General features: G+C 41.0%; 1 protein-coding gene across 2 annotated transcripts; it reads right to left on the minus strand.

Moving 5' to 3' along the window:
• Positions 1–3,079: 3,079 nt before the first annotated feature.
• col1a2 (collagen, type I, alpha 2) lies at positions 3,080–23,381 on the minus strand. 2 transcript variants are annotated; one of them, XM_040121402.1, is made up of 51 exons: positions 23,191–23,381; positions 21,269–21,273; positions 20,207–20,218; positions 19,783–19,818; positions 19,182–19,265; positions 18,366–18,422; positions 18,088–18,132; positions 17,877–17,930; positions 17,656–17,709; positions 17,497–17,550; positions 17,334–17,387; positions 16,696–16,749; positions 16,229–16,273; positions 15,890–15,988; positions 15,542–15,595; positions 15,015–15,113; positions 14,475–14,519; positions 14,068–14,166; positions 13,863–13,916; positions 13,642–13,749; positions 13,480–13,533; positions 13,230–13,328; positions 12,854–12,907; positions 12,604–12,702; positions 12,447–12,500; positions 12,304–12,357; positions 12,085–12,138; positions 11,730–11,783; positions 11,578–11,622; positions 11,125–11,223; positions 10,799–10,906; positions 10,620–10,673; positions 10,445–10,498; positions 9,454–9,507; positions 9,242–9,295; positions 8,989–9,096; positions 8,636–8,689; positions 8,272–8,325; positions 7,914–8,075; positions 7,653–7,760; positions 7,191–7,298; positions 6,863–6,916; positions 6,650–6,757; positions 6,447–6,500; positions 6,127–6,234; positions 5,938–5,991; positions 5,503–5,610; positions 5,121–5,364; positions 4,764–4,948; positions 4,371–4,613; positions 3,080–4,141 (listed from the first exon to the last, which is right to left on the minus strand). In XM_040121402.1, exons 1-51 carry the CDS (start codon positions 23,258–23,260, stop codon positions 3,995–3,997), a joined length of 4,071 nt encoding a protein of 1,356 aa, XP_039977336.1. In that variant the 5' UTR covers positions 23,261–23,381; the 3' UTR covers positions 3,080–3,994. The 2 variants fall into 2 exon arrangements, with proteins under 2 accessions (XP_039977336.1, XP_039977337.1); XM_040121403.1 differs by lacking the exon at positions 20,207–20,218.
• Between the last annotated feature and the right edge of the window lie 445 nt (positions 23,382–23,826).

The raw sequence follows: 23,826 nt of genomic DNA on the forward strand, positions 1-23,826 counted from the left end.
CCAGGCTTCAGTGTTTTAATGGAGCCCAGTGGGGTGATTTTGACAGCTGTCATTCCAGGAGCAAACATCTGGATTTATAGTTGATGGGCTACGTATATCAAAATGCATGGATTTGCCTGCCTCTTTATATTATTTTAATTTTGTTTAGCCTACCTGTTTATCACTATAAGCTGTCTTTTGTTAAATTTACTGACTACATGACTGGAGTTGATGGCAAACCTGCGCACACACAGTATTATCCGTTTTCTGATTATGATTTATCCTGGGGTGGCTCACATTATAATGTTCGCATGGAGCATAAGTAACCTTGTTACTTGTGATTCTTACATGGCACTGTGAGCAAATGAACCGTCAGAACAGCAGAAAAACGGCAGGTCATATGAGAGTCAGCTTAAAGAAGTGTCCTTGTCTGTCTAAGTTCTCCTCTCAGAATCAGATATCATTTAGACCACATCAGACAAAGTCTAGATAAAAAACCTCTATACCTAGACTTGTAAAATCTGGACAAGATTAACATAGAGAGTGTAAAGATTGTTTTAAAAATTTTCAGATTTGTAAAACCTTTAATATAAGTGAAAACACAAAAAAGACTATTTTATAAATTATTGTATGTTTTATAAATTTTCTTAATTATTTCTTTTTTAAACCTGAAAATTTTGAAAGAAAATTGTTGATTTTGGTGATTTGCTGAGGATTTTCTGCATTTGAAACTGGTTCCTGCACTGAATTCTGGGGCAGTGATTTAATTAAAAAAAATCTGCAGATTTAAGATTTGTAAAGTTTAGTGTATTTTTCAGATTTTTCGAAATAATAATTTGTTTGCTTTTAATTAATCGGAGAACTGTACCTAGGCATTTTTGCAGTATTTAAGTATTTAAATTGTGTCAGTATACAGTAGATTCAGTTCATACTGCCTACCAGCAGAGGTTGATAAAGGTCATACAGTATAACCTACTGTGTTTGAATGACTTGTATCAAACCAAATTGTTTATTCACTGAGTTGGTTGTACTTTGTTTTGAATTCCAATTCCCACACACATACTAAACATCAGTGTTTGAGTGTGTGTGTCCCACTAGAGCTCAGATGTTTCTGAACATACTCTGGAAGGGTGTAAGCCCTGCAGCAGTATATACTGTATCACCAGGTCAAGAGTCATTATTTAACAGTGCAGTTTATATCAGTAAGGCTAGGCAGCTTGAAAACAGATCATAGTATTTACTTCGAACCTGCCATCTGCAGTATAGCATAATGTAACAGCCAAAGTCTACCACTGTCACATTATTTATATGCTTTGACTTCACCTGTGTGCAACAGACAAATGGCTTTTAGATTTCTTTCTTATTTTAGAGATGAATGGAAGTTATGGTTACCACTCTACTTTGCGAACATACAGTATACTTCTGTAAAAGACAGAAGGTGTCCAGACAAGTTTGAAGGTTACCTGCTCACCATTGGTGGGAGCTGTCATAAGTCAGCAGGTCTGTATTAAGTCCGAAGTGGAGTCAAAGGAGTACTCAGACCTGTAATTTAGAAATTGCCCCAAAAGCCCCAGGTCCATTGTCTGTAAAAGGGCTTTATGTAATTTGATTAGTTGCAAATTTGTTTAGATATTTGCAGCAATTAAGTACAATATAATTTAAGGTGTGTCATGCATAATAGCTAATCTTTGTTCTGTTGTCTTGTAAATGGGACTTTCGTTCATATTGTGATCACAGGGTGCATGATCCAAAATAAAGATGTATTTATTACTGTACAGAAAACCTGGGGCTAGGTAGTACTCCAGTAAAGGAGCACTGGATGGTCCTTTGCTGTGCAGGCAAAATGGTCTCAACAACTATTTTTTGCTCCAGGGGCCAACTAACATATTAATACCTCCATCTTGTTTGGTTTTTTTTAGCTTGCAGTAATGCATCATGCATCTTTTTTTTTTTGGACAATCATATTTGATTGTAAAACCTTGTGACAAGCAACTGTCAAACAAATGTAGTGGTAAAGTAAAAAAAAAAAAAAAAAAAGTATAATATTGCCATCTGAAATGTTGTGAAGCAGAGGTTTTAAGTAGCATGAACTGTAAAGTTAAAGTATCTCAAAACTGTACTGAAGTACAGTGCCTGAGTGAAATTAACAAAGTAACAAATTACTTTGTTAATTTCCAACACTGCTATTCGAAAGGATTTCATACATCATAAGCAAATGTGATATTAGCTTTGTCCTTGTAAAGTAATAATGTAAAGTCGAAAAATACTGTGTTTTTAGCCGGAGGTCTGTACCCTTAAAGGTCCAATCCTTGGTTTTGACATCATTATTTTATGCATAAAAGACACAGTATACCCATAGATCCAAGACATGCATCTTGTGTCCAAGGCACCCAAGTCTTTGCTGCTTAGTGGTCAAAGATAATGTATTTATTTGACAACCTCTAAGGCTCAGTGTGTTATATTAAAGCAGAGATGCTACTAAAAACATGCCATACTGCCCTCTAGTGGTTATTGAAAGTGCCGCAGGTGACCTCTCGTGTGAATGCCATCAATTTCCTTGAGCGGAACTGCTTCAACATGTGGAGGTAAAATTAAATTACTGTTTTCACAAATTCTGCATATCCCAGTCCCCTGAACACACTGTAGTCACAATGATTCTCACTGTCTGACAAAATAACAAAACAACTAATTTTTGAAGGAATGCCATGTTCCCATTTTGAATCTAACTAATATCAGTGTGCATGCATCACTGCAATTCAAGCCTTGATCCAAATCACAGAAATTTATTTGGATGCAAAAGCTGTATTATGCAAGAAAGAGCAACATGAGAGGATGCATATTTACAAGAAACAATGCACGTTAGTAATCACACATTGGTATGGACAGTGTAAACAGAAATTTACTGTACATTAGAATTGGATGTACCGTGGAATAGCAAGATAAAGGGGGAAGGTAAATCATGATAAGGCTGTGCTTCCACAATAGGAAGATGTTTAAGTCAGTGATGATATGTAAATCATCAGCCAAACTAGAACCAAAATACAGTGACACACCTTCGATGGTGTCATTAAAACATGAAAGCACTTAAGTCACTGAATAGTGTGTTTTGGAACATTGGACATGCTTTATTTCAGAACTTTTCACAATTTATTTAAACATCTCACATATACAAAATAGGTACAATAGACTTTGTGGTGTCATTTTTTTTGAGAGAGAGAGAGGCCGCCTAAAAACCATTCAGAATTGGGTGAAATATGTGCTGTCAGTATGAACACTGGGTGTGGGATTCGAAGAGTAAAAAAGCCTGAACAAAAAACCAAAACAAAAAAAAAAAACTTCTAGACAAAACAAAAAAAGAACAAAACAAAATAAAACAAAACAAAACCAGACATTAGGTTTAGGAACATTCCACCTGCTTAAAGTGGGGGAGTATCAGGGGACGAATGCAAGACTCCTCAAATGTCAATACAAAGTAATACAGTAAAAAAAAGTGGTTTGCTCCACAGCTGCATATTAGCACCATAGATCTCTGCTTCAAGTAACTGAGCACCTTCTGTTACGGGACAAAGCTTGAAGCATTAGAAGTCTTAACATCTCGGTTGTGGACCCAAGTTTTGTCAATAGTATTTTCTTTAGGTACAGGCATGAGGTAGTTTAAACCTTTTTTCATGGAAATTGTGGTTTTAAACCTCCTCTTTGGAAGATATACAAAGACCACAAAGTGATGCATACTTTCAGCGTTTTTATTACACTTCTTTTATTTTTTACAAAATGATGACATGATGTCCCACAACAAGGTGTTTTCCCGCGTCCCTTTGGGTTGCTGTATTAATTTGCATTGCACAAACGCTCCGTTCAGTCCGTTCAGTCCTCTCCGATAGTTGCCCATCTTAAGCAAGTGGATGCGCAGAGAGAAATCAGCATTCAGTATAAAAAAAACAACACAGAAAGAAGGGCAGAGATTTTGTTTTTTCGTTCTTTCTCTCTTTTTGGTGTTAATTTATCATGAGTCTATTTATTTGAAACAGACTGGGCCAATGTCCAAACCAAACTCCTGATCAGCTCCACCAATGTCCAAAGGTGCAATGTCGAGGATGGGCAGGCGAGATGGTTTATTTGTTCTGTACTCAATCACTGTCTTGCTCCATTCACCAGTGTGTCTCTGCAGGAGTAGAGAAAGGAAAAGAGAGAATTTCAGAATAGTGTAAAGCGGCAAAACAATACAAATCACATAACTTAAAGACAGCTTTGTCTCATTTGACCAAAATTGCCTTAATTTTACTGTTAATCGACAGAATAATTTCTTTCTCATGAGGAAGAATGAAGCTGAAGCAATGACAGTAACAGAAAAATGACAAAGAAGGTAACTGAAGAAGTAAAGAGCTACTCACAGTGCAGCCGTCCTCCAGCACGGAGAAGGTGAAGCGGCTGTTGCCCTCAGCCCTCAGCTCCACATCGTTGGATCCCTGGAGCACCACAGCCTTTTTCAGGTTGCCGCTCTCACCATCCATGTAGGCAACGCTGTTCTTGCAGTGGTAGGTGATGTTCTGGCTAGCCTGGTTGGACAGCAGGCGCATAAAGGCCAGCTGGGTGGCCATGCTCTGGGGGCTGAGGGTCTCATCATTGTAGGTAAACTGTGGGAATGAAAGAACAGAATTCAGTTTTTCATATATTATTTCATATATAGAAAATATTAGATCTGTTATTTATTATTTTCTGGTCTAGTGTCGTGCTGAAACCCCATTCATTTCAAATAAGGCCAACTCCAATCTGTAGATGCTCACCTCAGTACCACCGTTGATGGTCTCTCCAAACCAGACGTGCTTCTTGCCCTCGGTGCTTCTGAACCAGTTCTTGCGGGCGATGCTCTCAGGGTGGGCATAGATGCAGGTCTCACGGGTGGTGAAGTCGCAGAAGACCTTGATGGCATCATTGATGCAGCCCTGGTTGGGGTCAATCCAGTAGAAACCTACAGGGTAGGAAGAGAAGAGAGTTAGATTGATGGGAAAACAGCATTTCAATCTTTTTGATTCAGCTTCACAGCTTAACAAGATGAAATTGATATATGGGTCCAAAGGAAATCCAAACTTTACTAAATATTGGGGTACATTAACCCCAAAGCGCTATGAAGTTGAGCTTACCGCTGCTCCAGTCGGGGTGGCTAAGCTTGATGTCACGGCAGGTGCGGGCAGGGTTCTTCCTGGATCCCTCAGGGGTGAGCAGGTTCTCGATCTGGGTGTTGAGGGACTTGATGGTGGCATCAACCTCGTAGTCCTTGGCTCTCAGAGAGGGCTGATCAGCTCTGTACTCATCATATCCGGAGACATCGTATCCACCACCAGCGGGGCCGGCAGGTCCGGGCAGACCGGGAAGTCCAGGAGGGCCCTAAGATGGATAAGAGAGTGCAGATCACAGCTGCAGTTGGATCCTTTGCAGATTATCCTTAGGTATACAGTGGAGCTAAATAGTCCAGTTTACAAAATGAAACTAAGTGTTAAGCAGATGAAGACACTCTAGACTTACAGCAGGTCCAACATATCCAGGGGGTCCACGAGCACCAGGGGCGCCAATAGTACCATGGGAACCAGCTCTTCCATCCTTACCAGCAGGTCCGTGGGGTCCAGCAGGTCCCTGAAAGGATCATCACATGATACATTTAAACATGTTTCTTTTTTGGGAAATCCTTCATCATATGTGGCTATAAATTACAGCATGTCCTGCATTTGGTGCTTTTGTACTCATATGAAGAACAACATATAGCACAGAAAATTCAGAAATTTCTAAATGTTCTGTCAGGTTTACAAACGTTGCCAGGTACATGAGGTTTGAATGTGGTTTTTCACATTACAGTGGTAACTACTAGCTTGTGTAAGTGTTGGATTTGGGGCATGGTGCCGCTATGGATACAAGTGGAACAAGAAACTGAGGATTATTGTGAACAATTAGGAATCCACTTACTCTGGGTCCAGCAGGTCCATGAGCTCCAGCAGGTCCAGTGTCACCGGAGGGTCCCTGAGGAGAGAAAAAGTACATTATTTAATGACAATGTAGTGACAGCATTGATGATACTTGGTGTTTTAAATATCAGCATATGTTGATGTATGTCTACATATTTTGTGTGCATCATGATGGTGAGCTGTCACTCACAGAAGGTCCAGGGATTCCCTGCAGACCAGGATGTCCACGCAGGCCCTTCATGCCTCTGTCTCCCCTGTCTCCAGCAACTCCCTTCTCACCACGGGCACCAGCAGGTCCCTATAACACACACACACACACACACACACACACACACGCGCACACACACACACACACACACACACACATGAAACGTCACGTAGTTTCAAAAGAATACAATTTTCATGTCCACATGTTCTGTGGTATGGATGTGGACAGATATAATAACACTAGAGTATTTAAATAGTCAATGAACATTATTCAATGTGACACTAATTGTATACTGTACTTACAGCGGCACCTCTAGCTCCAGCGGGGCCAACAGGTCCAGAGGCACCTGTTGGGCCCTTGAGACAAGAAAAGACAGGAATAAAAAGATGAGTGAAGTAAGCAGATGAGTGTATATTACCAATATTGCGTACGCTGGCGATTTTAGTGATGTAAATAATCTAACTCGCAGTCAATCAAATTTAAACAGTTTGCTGTCGGTACTTACAGTCTCTCCACGGTTACCAGGTTTGCCACTAGCTCCACTGGGTCCAGCAGGTCCGGGGGCACCAGCAAGTCCCATGGCACCAGGAGATCCAGGCTCACCACGGTCTCCCTAAATATGGTGGGAAAGGGCACACACAGGTCAGATCATAGTATACTGTATGTGTGTGTGTATTCTGTATACAACAATGCTTTAAGGTGTATGAAAGGGCACTACCTTGAATCCAGGAATACCAGGACGACCAGGAGGTCCATCGTTACCGGGGTTACCCTATGGATGGCAAAGAATATTACAGTTTAAATAATGGTTGCTGTTACAACTTTATATAAGGCTCAGTTTGTTGTGAGTCCATGGAATGGTCTTCTAATGAGCTGTTTTTTGTACATCTGCTGAGTAAATTTCAACCAAGAAAACATGCTTCTACTTAAAGAAAGTAACATTAAACTAAAATAACAGTACTACTTCTTGGGATATTTTAGTACTCTCTCCACATGTGATCCCAGGTCAGTATTACAGGTCATTGCACTACTTGTTAAATCCTTACCTCACGTCCAGCCTCTCCCTGAGGTCCGGTCAGACCAGGCAGGCCAATGTTTCCAGGGGGACCACGGGCTCCAGGGGGACCAGCAGGTCCAACTTTACCAGGCTCTCCCTGTGATAGGATGCAGAGAAGAGTGTCAAATATAAACAAAGGCTTCATGCTGCGTGTGACTAGACCAGGTACAGATTTGTGTGATCTTTTGAATTTCCTAATATGCATGCATACAGTATTTAAAATATTGCATGCATGAAGCCCAATGTCAATTCTCTTTTTTAAACATTCACAGTTTTGTATTCATTGTTTGCCCTGATAAAATTCAATTGCCACAACTTATTTGGGATTGCTCCATCAAGCTGAAGATGAGAGCTTTTATAGGTTTGAATGATATAAACAAAATGTATAACATTGCTCTGAAGTGGTCACTGAAAAGGTGAATATTTTGGTATATAGTACAAGTGTACTTACTGCAGCACCAACACCACCAGGTGAACCACGTTCTCCTCTAGCACCAGTCAGACCAACGAATCCTTGAAGTCCAATAGAACCACTAAGTCCAGCAGCACCAGGTTGGCCCTAAACACACAACATGTATAAATGCACTGAGGATGGAGATCTATAGGTCTGTAGCTGTACAATGAAGACATAAGCTCAGTTATATTTTTGCGTTCCATAGTATCATAATTATTACTTGTTAATTGGGTAAAAAAAGAATGAACTATAGCTTACAGGGGGACCAGACTCTCCAGGGTGTCCCTTCTCTCCAGCTTGACCAGGTGGTCCAACAATACCCTGCTCTCCAGAAGGACCAGTGGGACCAGGATCACCACGGAGACCACGAGGGCCATCCTTACCAGCGGGACCAGCGGGGCCAGGAGGTCCAACAATACCCTGAAGAGGAATAGAGCGGGTTAATGTCAAATGTGTAAATGTGTGTTTGGTGCAGTGATGTGTGAGAGTAGAATGTATAATAATTAAGGAAACAAGAAGAGCTGTGGCTTTGATTCATTATATGAGAAGTAGCCAGTTTTAGTGTTTGTAACTGTGTGTGTTAACTAATAATTGTTAATATAAAATCAATACTCACAGCGGGACCAGCAGCACCAACTCTGCCAGCAGCACCAGGGAAACCAGTCAGACCCTGACATCAGAAACACAACCAAATGAACGTTATATAGCTGCCATCGAGACCTTGTGATGTATCTGTTTGCGTGTGTCTATGCATGTGTGAGTGGACGTCAGAGATAAGGTAAGGGTATGTTCTGGCCATGAAGCACAGATGAAAAAATTAAAAGAACAGAAAAAGGACAAGATTTTCATTTTGCTACCTTGGAAAAGCTAACGAGGTGTGCAGAGCTAATGTGAGTTTTTGTGTTTATGTATGTTTCAGTGTTTTATGTATGCAATCAGTGTGATCAGGAGGAATTATTTTGTTATGTTTCAATACTCACATTAGGGCCGGTCTCTCCACGAGCACCAGTAGCTCCAGCAGGGCCAGAGGGACCCTAGATACACAGAAGAAGAAATCAGAAATACCATTTCATATCAGATTTACACAAATCTCATTATAACTGACAAACTAATATCCTAAATTTTAGTCCTCTGTCTGAAAAGACTGACGTGATCCATAAGCAAATGCTCTCACAATATTGTGCTGATCAAATTTTAAAGTCTGTCTGATGTCTGATTAACTTTCTGCTGATCCCTATGCTGATTCTGGTCTATCAGACTTATCCCGGTCAGGTTAGCTCTGCCAAGTGGCAATGCAAGTATCCTGTATTTGTCCAGTGTGAAAGATACTAACAGCAGGTCCAGACTGTCCAGCGGGTCCAGCGGGGCCGGAGGAGCCAACTTCTCCCTTTCCTCCAGCTTGTCCACGTTCTCCCTTTGCTCCAGGCTGACCGTCAGCACCCTGTAGGGAGGGGGAGGAACAGGGCTGGGTCAATATCTGGGCAATTGTGTGTGTATGTATTTGAGTGTTGATAGTGATATCCTGCTGCTCCAACAGGATTTGCACATGGTATATTGTATTGTAAGGTGAGTGGTTGCTAGCTTACAGGGGGTCCAGCGAATCCAGGAGGTCCAGCAGTTCCAACCTCTCCACGCTCTCCCTGTGGACAACAAGCAGTTAGTCAGAAAGACTGTTTATATTGTACATAAAAGTTGTATGTTGTGTTAAGATCTTCATCTGATATTCATGTCAACAGGTCATTTCGGGTGAATAAGGCACCACAGGTGATAATGTAGGAAGTGAAGCACAGCTACTTACAGGGGATCCACGAGCTCCAGGGGAGCCAGCAGGTCCGAAGGAACCACTCTCACCCTGCAGGAGACAAAAGTGTGAGTGTTTCATTAGCTCAGCATGGTTCCATCCATCTATCGATTAATGAATCCACTTATCAGTCCAAAAAATTCATATACAGATGAAAAATCTTTTTTAACATCAGCATTTTATAAAATACTCTCTATTAACTTATATAGATATGCTAATAGCATAAGAATCCAGAGAAAAAATGTGAAGAAAAGTTTTACCGTCTCATTATTCAAATTAATTTTGGTCAATCAGCTAATATGAATAAATTTGAAAGCTTGATTAGCTTATATAAATGCTGATTGATTCAAATGGAAATCCTTTGGTTATTTATTTTGCCTTGTCCTGCACATCTGTTGTCATTATTATTGTTGTATGTTCCTCCTCCATCAGCGTGTCTATAGGCCAACATGCAATAAAGAGTCAGGAAAATATAACTGCTACAAATTGCATAAAATCACAAAGAAAACATTTAAAATGTGACAAAGTTGTCAATTTGTTTTCTGCATTTATTATTACGTTATTACCACTGGCATCATAGATTAAGCTGTAGGCAAGCCATTGGTGTAATATTATAAAATAGCCATCAGGTAGCAGTGTTGAGGTTCTAGCTTCAGACACTTTGCTACACTGGGGGTAACTGCAATTACTGCTAGCAATTAACGGAGGGTGGAGGATTGGGTGGTCCAAAGATAAGGCGTGGGCTTGTTCAGCCCATTAAATTACAACAGTGATATGAGCTCAGCAACATGTGTTAATGGCTTTCTTTTGTAGGTCACTGTTTCGGGAGTCAGCCATTTTGAACAACAAAAAATGCCATCTTTAGGTCACACAAAAGCCCCATGATATTTGTCTGTATATACAGAATAAATCCTAAACACATACATTTCGTTAGTTTCTGACAGTTACTTGTTTTGTGGTAAATAATATCCATGCATGACCTACTAACCTTATCACCATTGGCTCCAGTGGGTCCAGGAGGACCAGCAGGTCCAGGCATACCCTAGAAAGAGAAAGGAGAGGGCACTAAGACCAAGGCTCTGGTTGCTACACTCAAACTACTGGAATGAATGACTAATTTTTAAATAATTTAACAGAATTTATCATTGGAGAGTTTAACTTACACGGGCACCATCTCTGCCAGAATTGCCATCAGGGCCTCTGTGTCCAGGCTCTCCCTATAGAGGCAGAAGGTGGTAGACAGAGAATGAGAGAGAAGAAATATGTTCTCATTAACTAACTTGAGTTATTTTGGGGGATAAACTCCTGCTGAATTTGCAGGTGATGGATTCTTGGAACTTACCTTCTCTCCCTTAGCTCCAGGAGTACCAGCGGCTCCACGCTCACCAGGCATACCACCAGGTCCCTGGTGTCCAGGAGCACCAGCCAATCCACCAACGCCAGGCTCTCCCTGGAAACAGACAAGACGAATTTTGGTTCATTTTTATAGAAAACAGAGATGCTTCTATAAGCATCAAAGCACCACAGCATACTATATATACAACATTTCTTCAGCACTGACCTGATGTCAGTAAATTCAGCTACCATTTCTGTGCTCAGCACTTTCATCTATAACCTTTGCTTCTTACAGTGTCCCTGACTGTGCCCAGCCATGGCATATCATCTTACCTTGCCACCATCAGGTCCAGGGGGTCCAGCGGGTCCACGGGATCCAATTGGTCCCTGAGGTCCAGAAGCTCCGGCAGCACCAGGGTTACCACGCTCTCCCTGTAGGAACACACACAGATGTTTTCAAAATGTCTTCAACTACTATAAGATGGTTTATTGTTCGCTTGCTTTATTATAAACATGAAAAAAGTAATGTGTCACAATGAGAAATGCTTTCTGTTTGGAAGACTGTGAATGGTTACACAGCTACTTTAAAGGTTTGGGCATCTTACTAAAATTGAAAAATCTGTCAGACTATATGAAAATACTGGGTCTGGATTCATTTGGTGCAAAAAGACCTAATAATTCAGTTCGTAAATGGATTACTGAGTGAAATCTAAGGAAGGCTCTGTAAGTGTGTGAACTTTCAATAACACTGCTCTGGAAAACAAAGGTATGGTCTGGTGAACTCACCTTGGCACCAGCAGGTCCAGCCATTCCATGGTCTCCTGGGATACCCTATAGAGACAGCAATGGTTGGTTAGAGACGTACCTCTAATTCTACAGTTTTTGTTGTTTGACTATATATCATTGTAGAACTATTTGTGGGTTTATGTATTACTTACTCTATCTCCGGGCTTGCCACCCTCTCCAGCAGGTCCAGCGGGGCCGGGCAGACCCTAAAAATATTAAGCCACAACATCAGCATCAAGGGAATCAACAGAAAGAAGTGAGGAACTCAGTTTTCTGGAGCTGATAAAATTTCTACAGAGGATAATATGGCAGGACAGAAGCCTTTTACAATGAGATTAGTGAAACACTCTTTTCGGCTGTAAAAGATGCTTCTGTTATTGTGTTGCCATGAAAAGGAGGCAGGAAATCACAACATTTGCCTGAGGGACAGTAAAACAATGCACTGTCTCCCTCTGTAAATATACTCTAAATTGCTGATTTTAGTAGAGACAGATGATGGATCCAAACCTGGAAGCCAGGACTTCCAGGAGCTCCCTGCTCTCCCTTTTCACCAGGGCCGCCCTATAGGGAGAAAGAGAGAAGATGTTAATGTTAAATGTTAAAAATGACACCCTGATGGTTGCAGAGATAAAATCATATCTTAAATGTTGTATGTATTTTTCAAAAATGGGGAAACTACCATTAACTGAGAGCAAAATTAGTGCTACTAAAAATTAGGATACTTACAGAAGGTCCAATGGCGCCAGTAGCTCCATTGTTGCCATCAGGTCCAGGGGCTCCCTAAAGAACAAAGACAGGAACATGATGGATATATGGATGGACAATATATTAACCTTTTCCATATTATTATATTGTGTTTTTTCACTTACTCTCAGTCCAGTGGGGCCAGTGGCTCCTTTCTCACCAGGCTTGCCAGCCTCACCCTGGAGGAGGTAAAAGGCAGGTTAAGCACAGGTTATGATAAAAAACAAAAACTGACACTGTTCCAAATGGTAGTTTTCCAGTCTTTGCTTTATTTATACTTACATAAGGTCCTTTGGGTCCGGGGAAGCCAATGTTTCCGGGCTGGCCTCTAGGTCCAGTTGGGCCAGGAGGTCCAGTGCGGCCATCTTGTCCAGAAGGACCCTGGTGGAGGAAACAGGGAGCACCACAGAAGGTGATGTTAGGTATCTCTTTTTGAGCAAATATGATCATAAACATTATAGAATAAGACCAATTCAAAATGTATGTGTTTGTAAGTAAAATTTGTTTTAGTCTAAAATTCAGGTTTACTTACAGCAGGTCCCTCCTTTCCTGGGGGTCCAGAGCTTCCAGGGCTTCCTGGGAGACCCTGTGGAAGAGAAACATTTGTCAATCATTAAGATGTATGGATTCTAATTAACTTGAACTGCAATAGCTGACCCGTCGGGCAACTATCTTTCACCAAAATCTTGGGTTTAATCGCCCACACAAGGCAAATCACATCAGACAATAGTCTTGTATTAAAACCATTAAAGCATTACTGCTTTAAGCTGTTCCAATTCAGCAGATTCATTTTACCCTTAGACCTATTCTCCCCATAAGGTGTCTCTTTGATCTACTAGACTTTGAGAGCTCAGACAAAGATCAGATCCCTCTTACTGTTCAAAAACAGAATTTAGCATAAGACTCACCCTGAGACCAGCTGGGCCAGGCTCACCAGCACGACCAGCATCTCCAGGGGGTCCACGAGGTCCAGGTGAACCCATGGAACCACGGGCACCAGGCATACCCTACGAGAAGGAGACAAAGAGATGGAAGAAAGTTTCACCACATGACTGAATGTTTACTATGTTCAGAAGTAAACGTCAAGTTAATTAAAATGAATTCTGAGCTATTTAATTGCATGTTGGTGGTCTAAGATTTTTTGATTAAAAAACTTACAATGGGGCCAGTTCTTCCCTCAGCACCGGGCAAACCACGGCTGCCAGGAGAGCCCTATAGGAGACACACACAGGCGTTAACAGGTGATCCGAGTAACATGGCTGTGGAAGTGGATCTGTATGGTACAACACCACCCATCAGAAATGGTGATCAGGTACTCACTCTAGCTCCACGGGCACCAGCAAGGCCAGTTGCACCAAGCTCACCAGTGGGTCCTCTTTTGCCCTCCTCACCCTGAGGTCCAGGGGGTCCTTGTGGTCCAGAGTTACCCTGAAGAAAGCAACAGAGAAGATGAAGGCCAGCCCTCATGGGCAGTGTATACGGATGTCAATTTAAAATGGTGAGATTTTAAATTCATGAACATGGACAGGATATCAACTTACGGGCTCTCCTTTGTGACCAGTGTCTCCCTTAATACCCTGAATACCAGGATCTCCCTAAAACAGACAGATGCAATTAATAAAAAGAACAATCACCTGTGTACAATTAATTTAAGTGTTTCTGCATACAAGGGTTTATGTGTACATCTACATGTTTCTAAGTGGATATATACGTTTTTTGTGGATGTTTGTGTGCATCTGGACTCACAGCCAGTCCTCTAGATCCAGCAGCACCCTGAGGGCCCTGAGGTCCAGGTCCTCCTCTAGGTCCAGGGAAGCCAGGAGCTCCAGGAACACCAGCGGTGCCCTAGATGACAGTCATGACAGACTGGTGATCATCACTTAACATCTTAAATTCAAACATCACATTTATTTGATCTAAAAAAATAGCCTTATCATCATATACTTTTTAATAATAGAGACTATATGAAAATAAATCTTCATAGAAAAAAAAAAAAAAATTGCATCCAGGTATATGTTTCATTAAATTATGTTTTATAGTTGAACCTCATTGTTTATGTCCTGTGTGTCCATCATAGTAGAGACCTGATTGTTATAACATCTGTGTGACCCTAGATGACCTTTTGAACTATGCACTTCTTGTACAATACTTACAGCAGCTCCCTTGGCTCCATTCAGGCCATTAGCACCGGGGTTACCCTAGGGTGAGAGATCAAGAAATTAGGAAATCTTTTCAAAACAAAGTAAAAATGAGGACTGAAATATACACTGAAACAAAAAGGATTTAATTTGACTTTTTAGAAGATTAAACAAGTGCAAAGAAAGAAAGCTAATTATGAAACTCTCTAATACCAAGTTATGAGATAGAGGACAAACTGACATTTTTTCCTCAAAAGCATTATAATATGGAATATCTGATAGTATCACACATCACAATGTAACTAAATTACAATAACTGTTTTCAACAGGATTTCTTATAGATCTCAATAACTAATGGCAATGGTATTGCTTTCAAGGACATGTAAACCATTTTTGCCATAATAATAATAATAATAATAATAATAATAATAATAATAATAATAATAATAATAATAATAATAAGGCACAGAAAGACATCAACACTAGGTTACAAGTGACAGCAAGTGACAGCAAGTTGCCTGAGAAGTCTGGGCAGGAAAATCTTTGTTCACTTACAGCGGGACCAACGGGGCCAACAAGGCCATTGGGACCGGGCTCTCCTCTAGCTCCCTGAGGTCCAGATGGGCCGGGAGCTCCAGCATGTCCAATGTCTCCCTGTCAAAGTTGAGACACATTCATAGTCATATATTGTACCATTAATACCTGATGGATAATTGTGTTATGGTAGAAGCAGCATTGGAAAGTAAAACAATATCATAGCTATGTGGGTCTGTATTTAAGTGATTGAGTAACATTTTAAATGTGAGTGCTTACAATGTATGGACTTTTGATTATCAAAATTAACAGTCCAGAGTTACTGGAGCTGTTACATATATGAGCAATTCCCTTGGAGACACTGTGTAGGAAGATATTGGGATGGTGAACACTGACGGATAGTGACAGTGCATCAAACAGATTTAAAGTAACAGATAGTACATGTCTATGAAAGATGGTTATACTGTGAGTTAATGAGATTTGAATCTAAACATGAACCTCTTTGGGAGGCAGTGTTGCCAAAGGACTGGATGCGACATCACACCTACCTTGGGGCCAGGGCCACCGGGGAAACCTGGGGGACCAGCAGAACCAAGGGGACCCTGGGTAGAGGAACAGCAGACATGACATCAGCCTTTATATCATACAGGTCAAAGTTCATGTTAAGGTCAATTATCAAAAATGTTGTTGGTCTAACATGGGTGCAATTGTATGTATGTAATCAAAATTTAGTGGCATAACTGGCCGTTCATCTGGCCCGGCGTGATATATAATATATTATAATTTATACATTAAGATACCAATCAGGGAATTCTGAATAGGTATTTCTTGAGATTAATATTTACAAAAAGGATTCATATCATTATCACAAAGGGGATTAAAGTGCCAATACTCACAGCAGGCCCAGCGGGTCCAACATTGCCATCAGCACCACGAGCACCAGCTGGGCCAGCAGGGCCAGGACGACCTCTCTCACCAGCCAGACCACGACTTCCCTAAAGGGACACAAAAAACCGAGGTGATGAGAAAAATGTCTATACTGCAATAATACAAGCAGGAAATTATACATTTTGGTATATAATATTTTTGTGAGGGTTTATATATTAAATTCAATAACTAAGCATTGGCTGAAAATGGTGATTATATGGAACGTGATAAGAATCTAATTAAGATGGCCTGCTTTTACCAAACTTTTGCTCATAAGTGGAAAATTTTGAACTTGATCAAAAACTTACAGCCAGTCCAGGGCTTCCAGCAGATCCATGGGCACCAGGCTCACCCTGTAGGAGAAGCGGGAGAAGGTGGATTAGGGTGATGAGGTATCTGGAAGTCTTTAATGTTATAGGTTAATAGGTCAAAGAGAGAAGTTGATTGTAGCGAGTGAGATAAAAACTGTTGGTAATGCTACACTAAATTCTGGCTTGTGTGTGTATTCTATTATTCCATTTTATACTTACAATATTCCGAAATGCATATATCTTTGTAGAAACTATAATACATTACTCAATTCTCTTTGGAGGTTGCTAAATTTGCTCATCAGGAGCTAACTGTGGACTAAAATCAGCAGTGTATCCATAATTTTTTATCAGTAGGCTGACATTAACATTAATACAGGACTAAGGGGAAATTGGGTTCCTACATGAAATAAAGAACTGAGTAGGTGCGTTTGTTGTTGCAGTCATGAGGAAGGTGCCCTTCTTACCTTGGGGCCAGCGGCACCAGACTCTCCTTTGCGTCCATCCAGACCAGAATAGCCCTGAAACACGGAAAGAAAATGATGATTGAAGACGTTTATAGAGGTTAGAAATGGTGGTGTATTACTCCAGAGGTGAAGAGAGAAAACGAAAATATTAGGGACAAACTGAAGAGATACAGATCCATTTTGGTCAAGAAGAGAACTGGTTTGTGGATAAACAAGGAATATGACTGTTTGATCTCTCTATTAATAATTCACATGGGAGTGGAGACACCTAAAGCCTCATGTGAGAAGTTACTTCCCCACCAAGAAAGATTATCTAACCATGAAGTGACTTCAGAGATGCTGGTAGTAATGCTCGCAATTTTTTGTGAATCCAGCCACTTTCTCATCTAAACATGAGGAGTTCTCATGCAAAACAGGGACTAAAAATATTCATTGGCAGTCATAATCTCTCCTGGTAGTGCACATTATAAGACACAATGCTCTTAAACACTTGAGTCAATTCTTTTAGTCAGCACAGATGTGTCTTTTCCTTCATTTTATTCTGATTTGGAACAGATTTTTTCAAGACAGTGGGACTCAGGTGAACAGGAGCAGCCAGGTAAAGTTCAGGTCAGGCACAGGAAAAGATCGACACTCACTCTGTGTCCCTTCATTCCTGGGAGTCCAGGGGTTCCGGGGAATCCACGAGCACCCTGCAATTCAAAGCAAAGAGGATATTACTGTGACATATTCCATATTTAGACTACTAATATCTATATCTTCCTGTAGTCTGTGTGTCATTCAAAAAATAAAAAAACTTACCTGAGGGCCAGGGGCACCTCTGTCTCCGGGCTTGCCAGGTCTGCCGTTGTTACCCTGTGAGTTAACAAAATTAACTTTACCATTTGACATTTAAGCAACAAGAAACTACAGCAACAGCTTGAAATAATCCCAAGAAAGCGGGAAAAAACGTGTACGTACATCATCGCCAGCTTTGCCAGGGGGTCCAGGGGGGCCACGTGGACCAACAGTGCCCTTGGGAAAGAAAACCAGAGCATTAAAATCTCATAGAAGACAAATGATTTCAACTATCAAAATTCTATCACCTGAGTAAGTCTGACAAGGAAAGTGATAACAAATCCTTCCAGTTCTATTTACATAATAAACTAAAGAATTGTGAATATTTTGGAGGATGATCTTACAGTCTGCCCAGGCTCTCCAGGCTCACCAGGGTGTCCGGTGTGTCCCTGAGGTCCCTGTTGAATGAGAGGAGGCACAGCAGTTAGTCATGATGTAGACAACATAACATGTGCAACAGCAGATTGCATTTTGAGGTTGTGGGTATGGGTAATCGGTCAAGTTTGATCACATCATTATATAGGGTAAATTTGCAGGGTGGACGTATGTACTTACAGGAGGTCCAGGAAGACCAGGAGGGCCTCTAGCACCCATCATACCCTGGAAAAGAGAATTAAGTTAATGATCAAATATCAACACTAAAGCATTTTTTGTCATAAGCATTAATGAAACTGTATCAGGACTGGATTCAGTGTTCCAAATAACTTTAGACTCGGACCAGTATGGCTGTCTGGAAATGTGTGCTAGGGTGTAACACTTATTGGTGAGTGTTTATGTGCGGGTCTATTCATGTGTAAGTATTGTGTGTGTGGGGGAAAGAGAGGGGCCCTCACCATTGGGCCGGGGCCAGAATCAGGAGCTTTGACACCATCGTACTGAGCAGCAAAGTTCTGTTGAAAAGCAAAAATAAACCACTGATTAATACATTCGCACATACTCATTAACTGTGTTAATACAGTATGTCGGGACTATTAGAAAAGCAGAGCATTCACCCAATTGAAATAAATCATCAAATGGTCACTGTAGTTCCAGTGGTCCAAACTTGTGCCATGACAAAAAGAACTTTTTCAAACATACCACAATTTAAATTTTCTATAGTAAATTTGCACTTGCACTGTTCTTAACTAAAAAGTGATTTTAGCATAAACTGCAAGTGGGCATTGATTATTTGTTTTTATTTTTTTTTAGATTTAAAGAGTATAAATATATAACACTAGTAACCTAGTTATGTATCATCCATGTGTCGTGTTTTAGAATGGCCTTAAGGTCATATGGGTAAAGTACAAAAAGGCCAAAGGTCATGGGGTTACAGCATCACTAAGAGGCAGTGAGGTCAACAGAGGTTAATAAAAAAAATGTGTTGTAATGTGTTTAATAGGACTTGTGAGGGTGACACAGCAGCGTGGGCAAACATGAACGTTACTGGCCGACTGCTGTCATGGCCTGCAGCCATCACTTTGCCCTTTGTGGCTCAGATTCATGTATCGCACGGACACCTTTTGCTGCTTATTCCTGCACAGTTTTTATCATAAGAAATGCCTTAAGTCATATTACAGCCAGTGCAGCACTATCAAAGTTTTTGGACCACGTTTGCTTTCAGCACCTTCAATATAGGTTGGTTATTTTGCAAGTATAAACAGCTGACATACTCCTCCAAGTCCTGGGGGACCAGGGGGACCAGGGGGGCCAGGGAATCCAGGTTTGCCATCTTTTCCATTTGGGCCCTGAGGACCCTGTAAAACACAGATTATATAGTGAGTAAACACTGTTATAAAATGTACAGCTGCTGATGGCTGAGGATGCTGCCATAACATGAACTCTGTGAACTCTGCAGCAGCTGAAACACTTCTCAAATTCTATTTCACAATTAAATAGATACATTATAAATGTATAAAATAGATAAAAATGAACCACTGTTGGAGCAAATTGTGTTATTGTGAATGATAATGATCATAAAACTAATCTCAGCAACAGTGGAGAAAAGTAATACTGTTAAAAAAACAGAAAAACAAAACAAATTTCTGGGCAATATTGAATATCATCTATTATATCTGTTCATATCACAGTTATCATCATCAGCACTAAGACAATGTAAACAAAGGGGTGTGGCCTACTGAGGTTACAAGGTCAAATGACGTCAAAAAACCAATGTGTCATAGAAGCTTCCCAAATATACTGGATCAATCAAATGATTCAATTATTTGGAATTGCTTCTTTTATCAAAGGCAGCGGAGTTTCAGTTCAGCTTACCCTGTCACCTCGAGGTCCTTTGTCTCCTCTGGGACCCTGCGGCAGAGAAACCACTCCGTCAGACCAAAACACAGAGCAGATTGCTCAGCTCATTGTTTTAACAACGTGTCAACTCTGAATTTTTCCTCTAGCAAAGCAGGCCAGCGTCATCTGAACTAATAAAACATTTCACTAAAAGGAAATCAGAAACCAGATTGGAATTGCATTCAAATGATCGCTATTTATGTTAATACCAATGACGTGTATGTAAACAAACTTGACCTTAAAGTAAGAGGGCAAGCAAGTTCAAACGCTTTTTTTATTGATTAAAGAAGACATCATAAAGATGCGCTCTGGCTTTTTCCAATCCAAACTATTTTTTACGTTTCTGCTATGCCACACTCTAGGTGCTAAATGACACATAAGAACAACATTATGTGCTCACCTTGACTCTTCCCTAAATAGAAAAGAAGGTAAATAAATGTAAAATTTATTTATTCAGTCTTTTCATGGCTATGTTGAACATTAAGCTTATCTTTTGCATAGGCGTGACAGTGAGTGGCCATTGTAAAAAAAAATAGCTAAGCGTGCAATATGATGTGATACTATCACAAGAGTATATAAAACGTGCTCATGCAGATACATGAATTAAAATGAAAATACAGTTGAGCAATGTGCAAGTGATTTAAATGACCAACATGTGCAGAGAGATGCTTTATGGAGTAGCTTGATAAAGCTTCCCAAACCAGACTCAACAATCTCTTAGCAGTAAGAGCGTGTTAGTCCATGGAACAATAAAAGTTCTGAAATGTTATCAGAACCACAAAGTGCGTACTGCACCTTTAAAATATTAAAATGCTGCTGCTGAGCTGCACCATGCTGAGAGCTGTTTTGTTTTTTTTTGTAATATAGGCAATCTCAATTATGAGCAGAATCATTTAAAAGAACACTCATCAGGGACCGTCTTTTCATTAGACGGGCCTAAGTCCTGCACTCATTAATCATTCAATAATTTTTTTTTTTAAGTTTTATCTGGGCTGAAGACCTCCAACTTTCCTAGCTGGTCTGAGACCAGCTTTCACTCCCTAAATCAAATCCAAATCCAGAGTCAGTGTAAATCTCCAAACTGATCCAAAGCCAGCTGTTAGGAGCAAACCTCCCTCTGCCCCCTCTCTGCTGTCCTCAGAAAGGATCCTTTGTACCAGGCCCCATGGGTGCCTCAGCACGGCGGTTTTAGCTTTCATTGACACAAACTTTAGCCAATAGGACCCTCACCTATTCGTGGACAGGAAGGGAGAAAACTGCAAGAAATAACTTTGGTTCAGGGACAGAAATTCCTAAATGAAACGCTCTGCCATCGTTGAGATTGCTCATATGGTCAAGAACAACTGAGAAGCCTCTTCTGTCATTGCACATTTTTCAGCATTTAAAAGGCAAAAGGCAAAGTGACAAGGTAAAGCTATCTTTAAGATGTGTTGCTTTCATGATTGCATGCATGTGTACTAACCGCGTCTGTGGCGTTGGAGAGATGAGGAGGAGGAAGAGGGAGAAGAGGAGGGTGGGGAGAGAAGAGGGAACACTCTGTTAGAACATGACAAGCATTTTTAAAGCAAAACAGGCACCTGGAAAAAAAAACAATGTCATTTCCATCCATCGATATACTTGTTCAATGTGCTAACGTCTTGTTACAGGTCAGTCTAAAGTGTTGTTTGTTCCTCTGCATGAGAAAAAACTCTATAAAAGTGTGCACACGGGATAATGGTAACTTCATTATGCATAAGCGAGACTGAATGTCTCCATGTGGAAAATCATTGTGCACAATAACCCTGTTACAGTTATAATCTCATGTCCAAGAAAAACTGCAATTTAGACAATATTCAGTTTTGAAAAAGAAAGCGGGGCGTTCTGTGTGTTCTCACGGTCTCAACCCTGATCCGCAGCACAAACACTGTGTAAAGAGTTGGTCACAACGTAACTACACTTATCCACTGTGTCTGGTAATGCTGAACAAATGTTTCTGTCATGCCTTAAAGAATTAGCCTTCCTGCGTTGTTTATTTGTTGACAGCCCGCCTGCTGTATAACATCTCTAAGCCCATGTCTAAAAGTCTACCTGAGGGTCATCTCTGCACAGTGTGTGAATCACAGCAAACTGTCTCCCTCCGTGTTGTAAACCTCACTGTTCAGTACGCATTCCAGATATTAAGGCTCCCGCTGCCAACAGGCCTGGATAGGTAGTGCATGCCCATAGGACCGGAATAGTTGGCCTACTACTGCAAACACGATGAGAACTACAGAATTTGCAATGGGGACTGTATGACATCTGTTACTGATGCTATGTCGCTTCTGCTAAAATATTATTAAAGCTCTACCACCATACAGAGGTGGTAGAGCTGTGGCAAAAGGGAGACTTTCAGAACAATTAGAAAGACAATTATTATACAGAATTGTTAAATTGTTTTAAGTTTGACAATCTGATGACTGTATCCTTCATTTGTGGCTGACGGTTGTATCTCACATCTACCCCTTGTTGCAGGTGGACATCAGCTGCTCTCTCTGAATCTGGATCAGCTGGCCACGGCTGGCTTTGGCACAGCGGGGACCTCCCTATGAACCCTAACATGTCGTGTCCAATCTGGACCACAAGGCGGCGCAGCTGGACGTTCAAAGTGATGTGAGGCAATTTATTTCCCTATTTGATGTGCTAGAATAAGGAAAAAGATGCCAAGAAGCTTCAACCTGAATTGTATACCTAGTGATCATATCTTTAAATGGTTCTGTGGTTTAAATGACGTTAAAATATACAAAATATTAACTGTAAGGGAAGTCAGAGGCTATTTAGCTTAAAAATCTAAAAATACTGAAATATGTTGTAATCTACTGTCATTTCTACTTCAGCTTTGATAAACAGATTTTTCTTTTCAAGGAGAACATTTAAGTGGTGCCAAGTAGATGTTTGCACCCTTGGCCACCAGGAGGAGACATTGCAGTTTCTTAAAATAAAGCTTAATTCCCTGAAAGCCTGGATGGAACAATGTGTACAACGCCCCACGAAGTTTTTCACCCTATGTCTAAAAGGAAAATTCACATTTAGCCTATTTTCATAACTCCACATGCATTAAAAGCTTTGAAAAGACACTAGGTCGACTACTTATACGTCTCTTTCAAAGCGACAAAACTTTTTTTTTTTCAGAGTGTGCAACTTCTCTCCCTCGGAAACTAATCAAATGATAATAATTGTATCCTTGGAAAGAAAGTGAAGAATCCTCTGCATGAGCTCAATCCGTTGAGTTTAATTCAGCACTGCTTTGAGCTGTCTTCAGGTTCACCTTGATGTAAGTCCCAAACAAAAGCCAAGCGCAAGATCCTCAAGCAGTGGGACCCGAAAAAAAATATCCATCACAGAAAAAGAGCAGATATTCAAACTTACATTGACATGATGCTAGGTATGAAGTTACTGCAAGCAGCAACAGAATCCGGGTATCCACAAAGCTGAGCATGTCTAAGCAGACATGCAGACTCCTTGTGCTGCTGAGCCCCTGTTTTTAAACCACCTTCAAGCAGGCATACAGTTGTGGTGACACGAGTAACTCCAAACTTAGCAGGAACCTGCTGCCTTGATGCTAGAATAATAAAGTTCTATCAGGCCTATTTATACGGCAGGAGGGTCCCTGGTCTGCGTGTCAGAAGTCAGCCCACCGGCCAATCGGAGAAGAGAAACCCAATCTGACTCCCATCCCTCCGCAGCCCAGAGTCGGTCATGTGGTCCTGCATCTCCCAGCCTCCTCTCCACCAGAACCGTTTGGCAAGGCTTTGGTGATGATGACGAGTGCAACGTTTTAATTAGATCCATTCTTTTTGAGGACGTGGACAGCGTCGAGGTTTAAAAGGGAGAAGAAGGCCCACGTTTTTTCCCTCTTTTACGGGCTGCAGTGAATCCGGAGTGTCAGTGCTGAGATACAGGCGCCTGGTGTTCAACATTGTGCGCAGTTTAGGTTTGGGCTTGAAACGTGCCCGTTTCGGTGCGCCTCGATGGGCATCAGTTGGCACCCGGAGGGCCTGGGTC

This window comes from Xiphias gladius, chromosome 24 (assembly GCF_016859285.1).
Source record: "Xiphias gladius isolate SHS-SW01 ecotype Sanya breed wild chromosome 24, ASM1685928v1, whole genome shotgun sequence".
Classification (NCBI taxonomy): Eukaryota; Metazoa; Chordata; class Actinopteri; order Istiophoriformes; family Xiphiidae; genus Xiphias; species Xiphias gladius.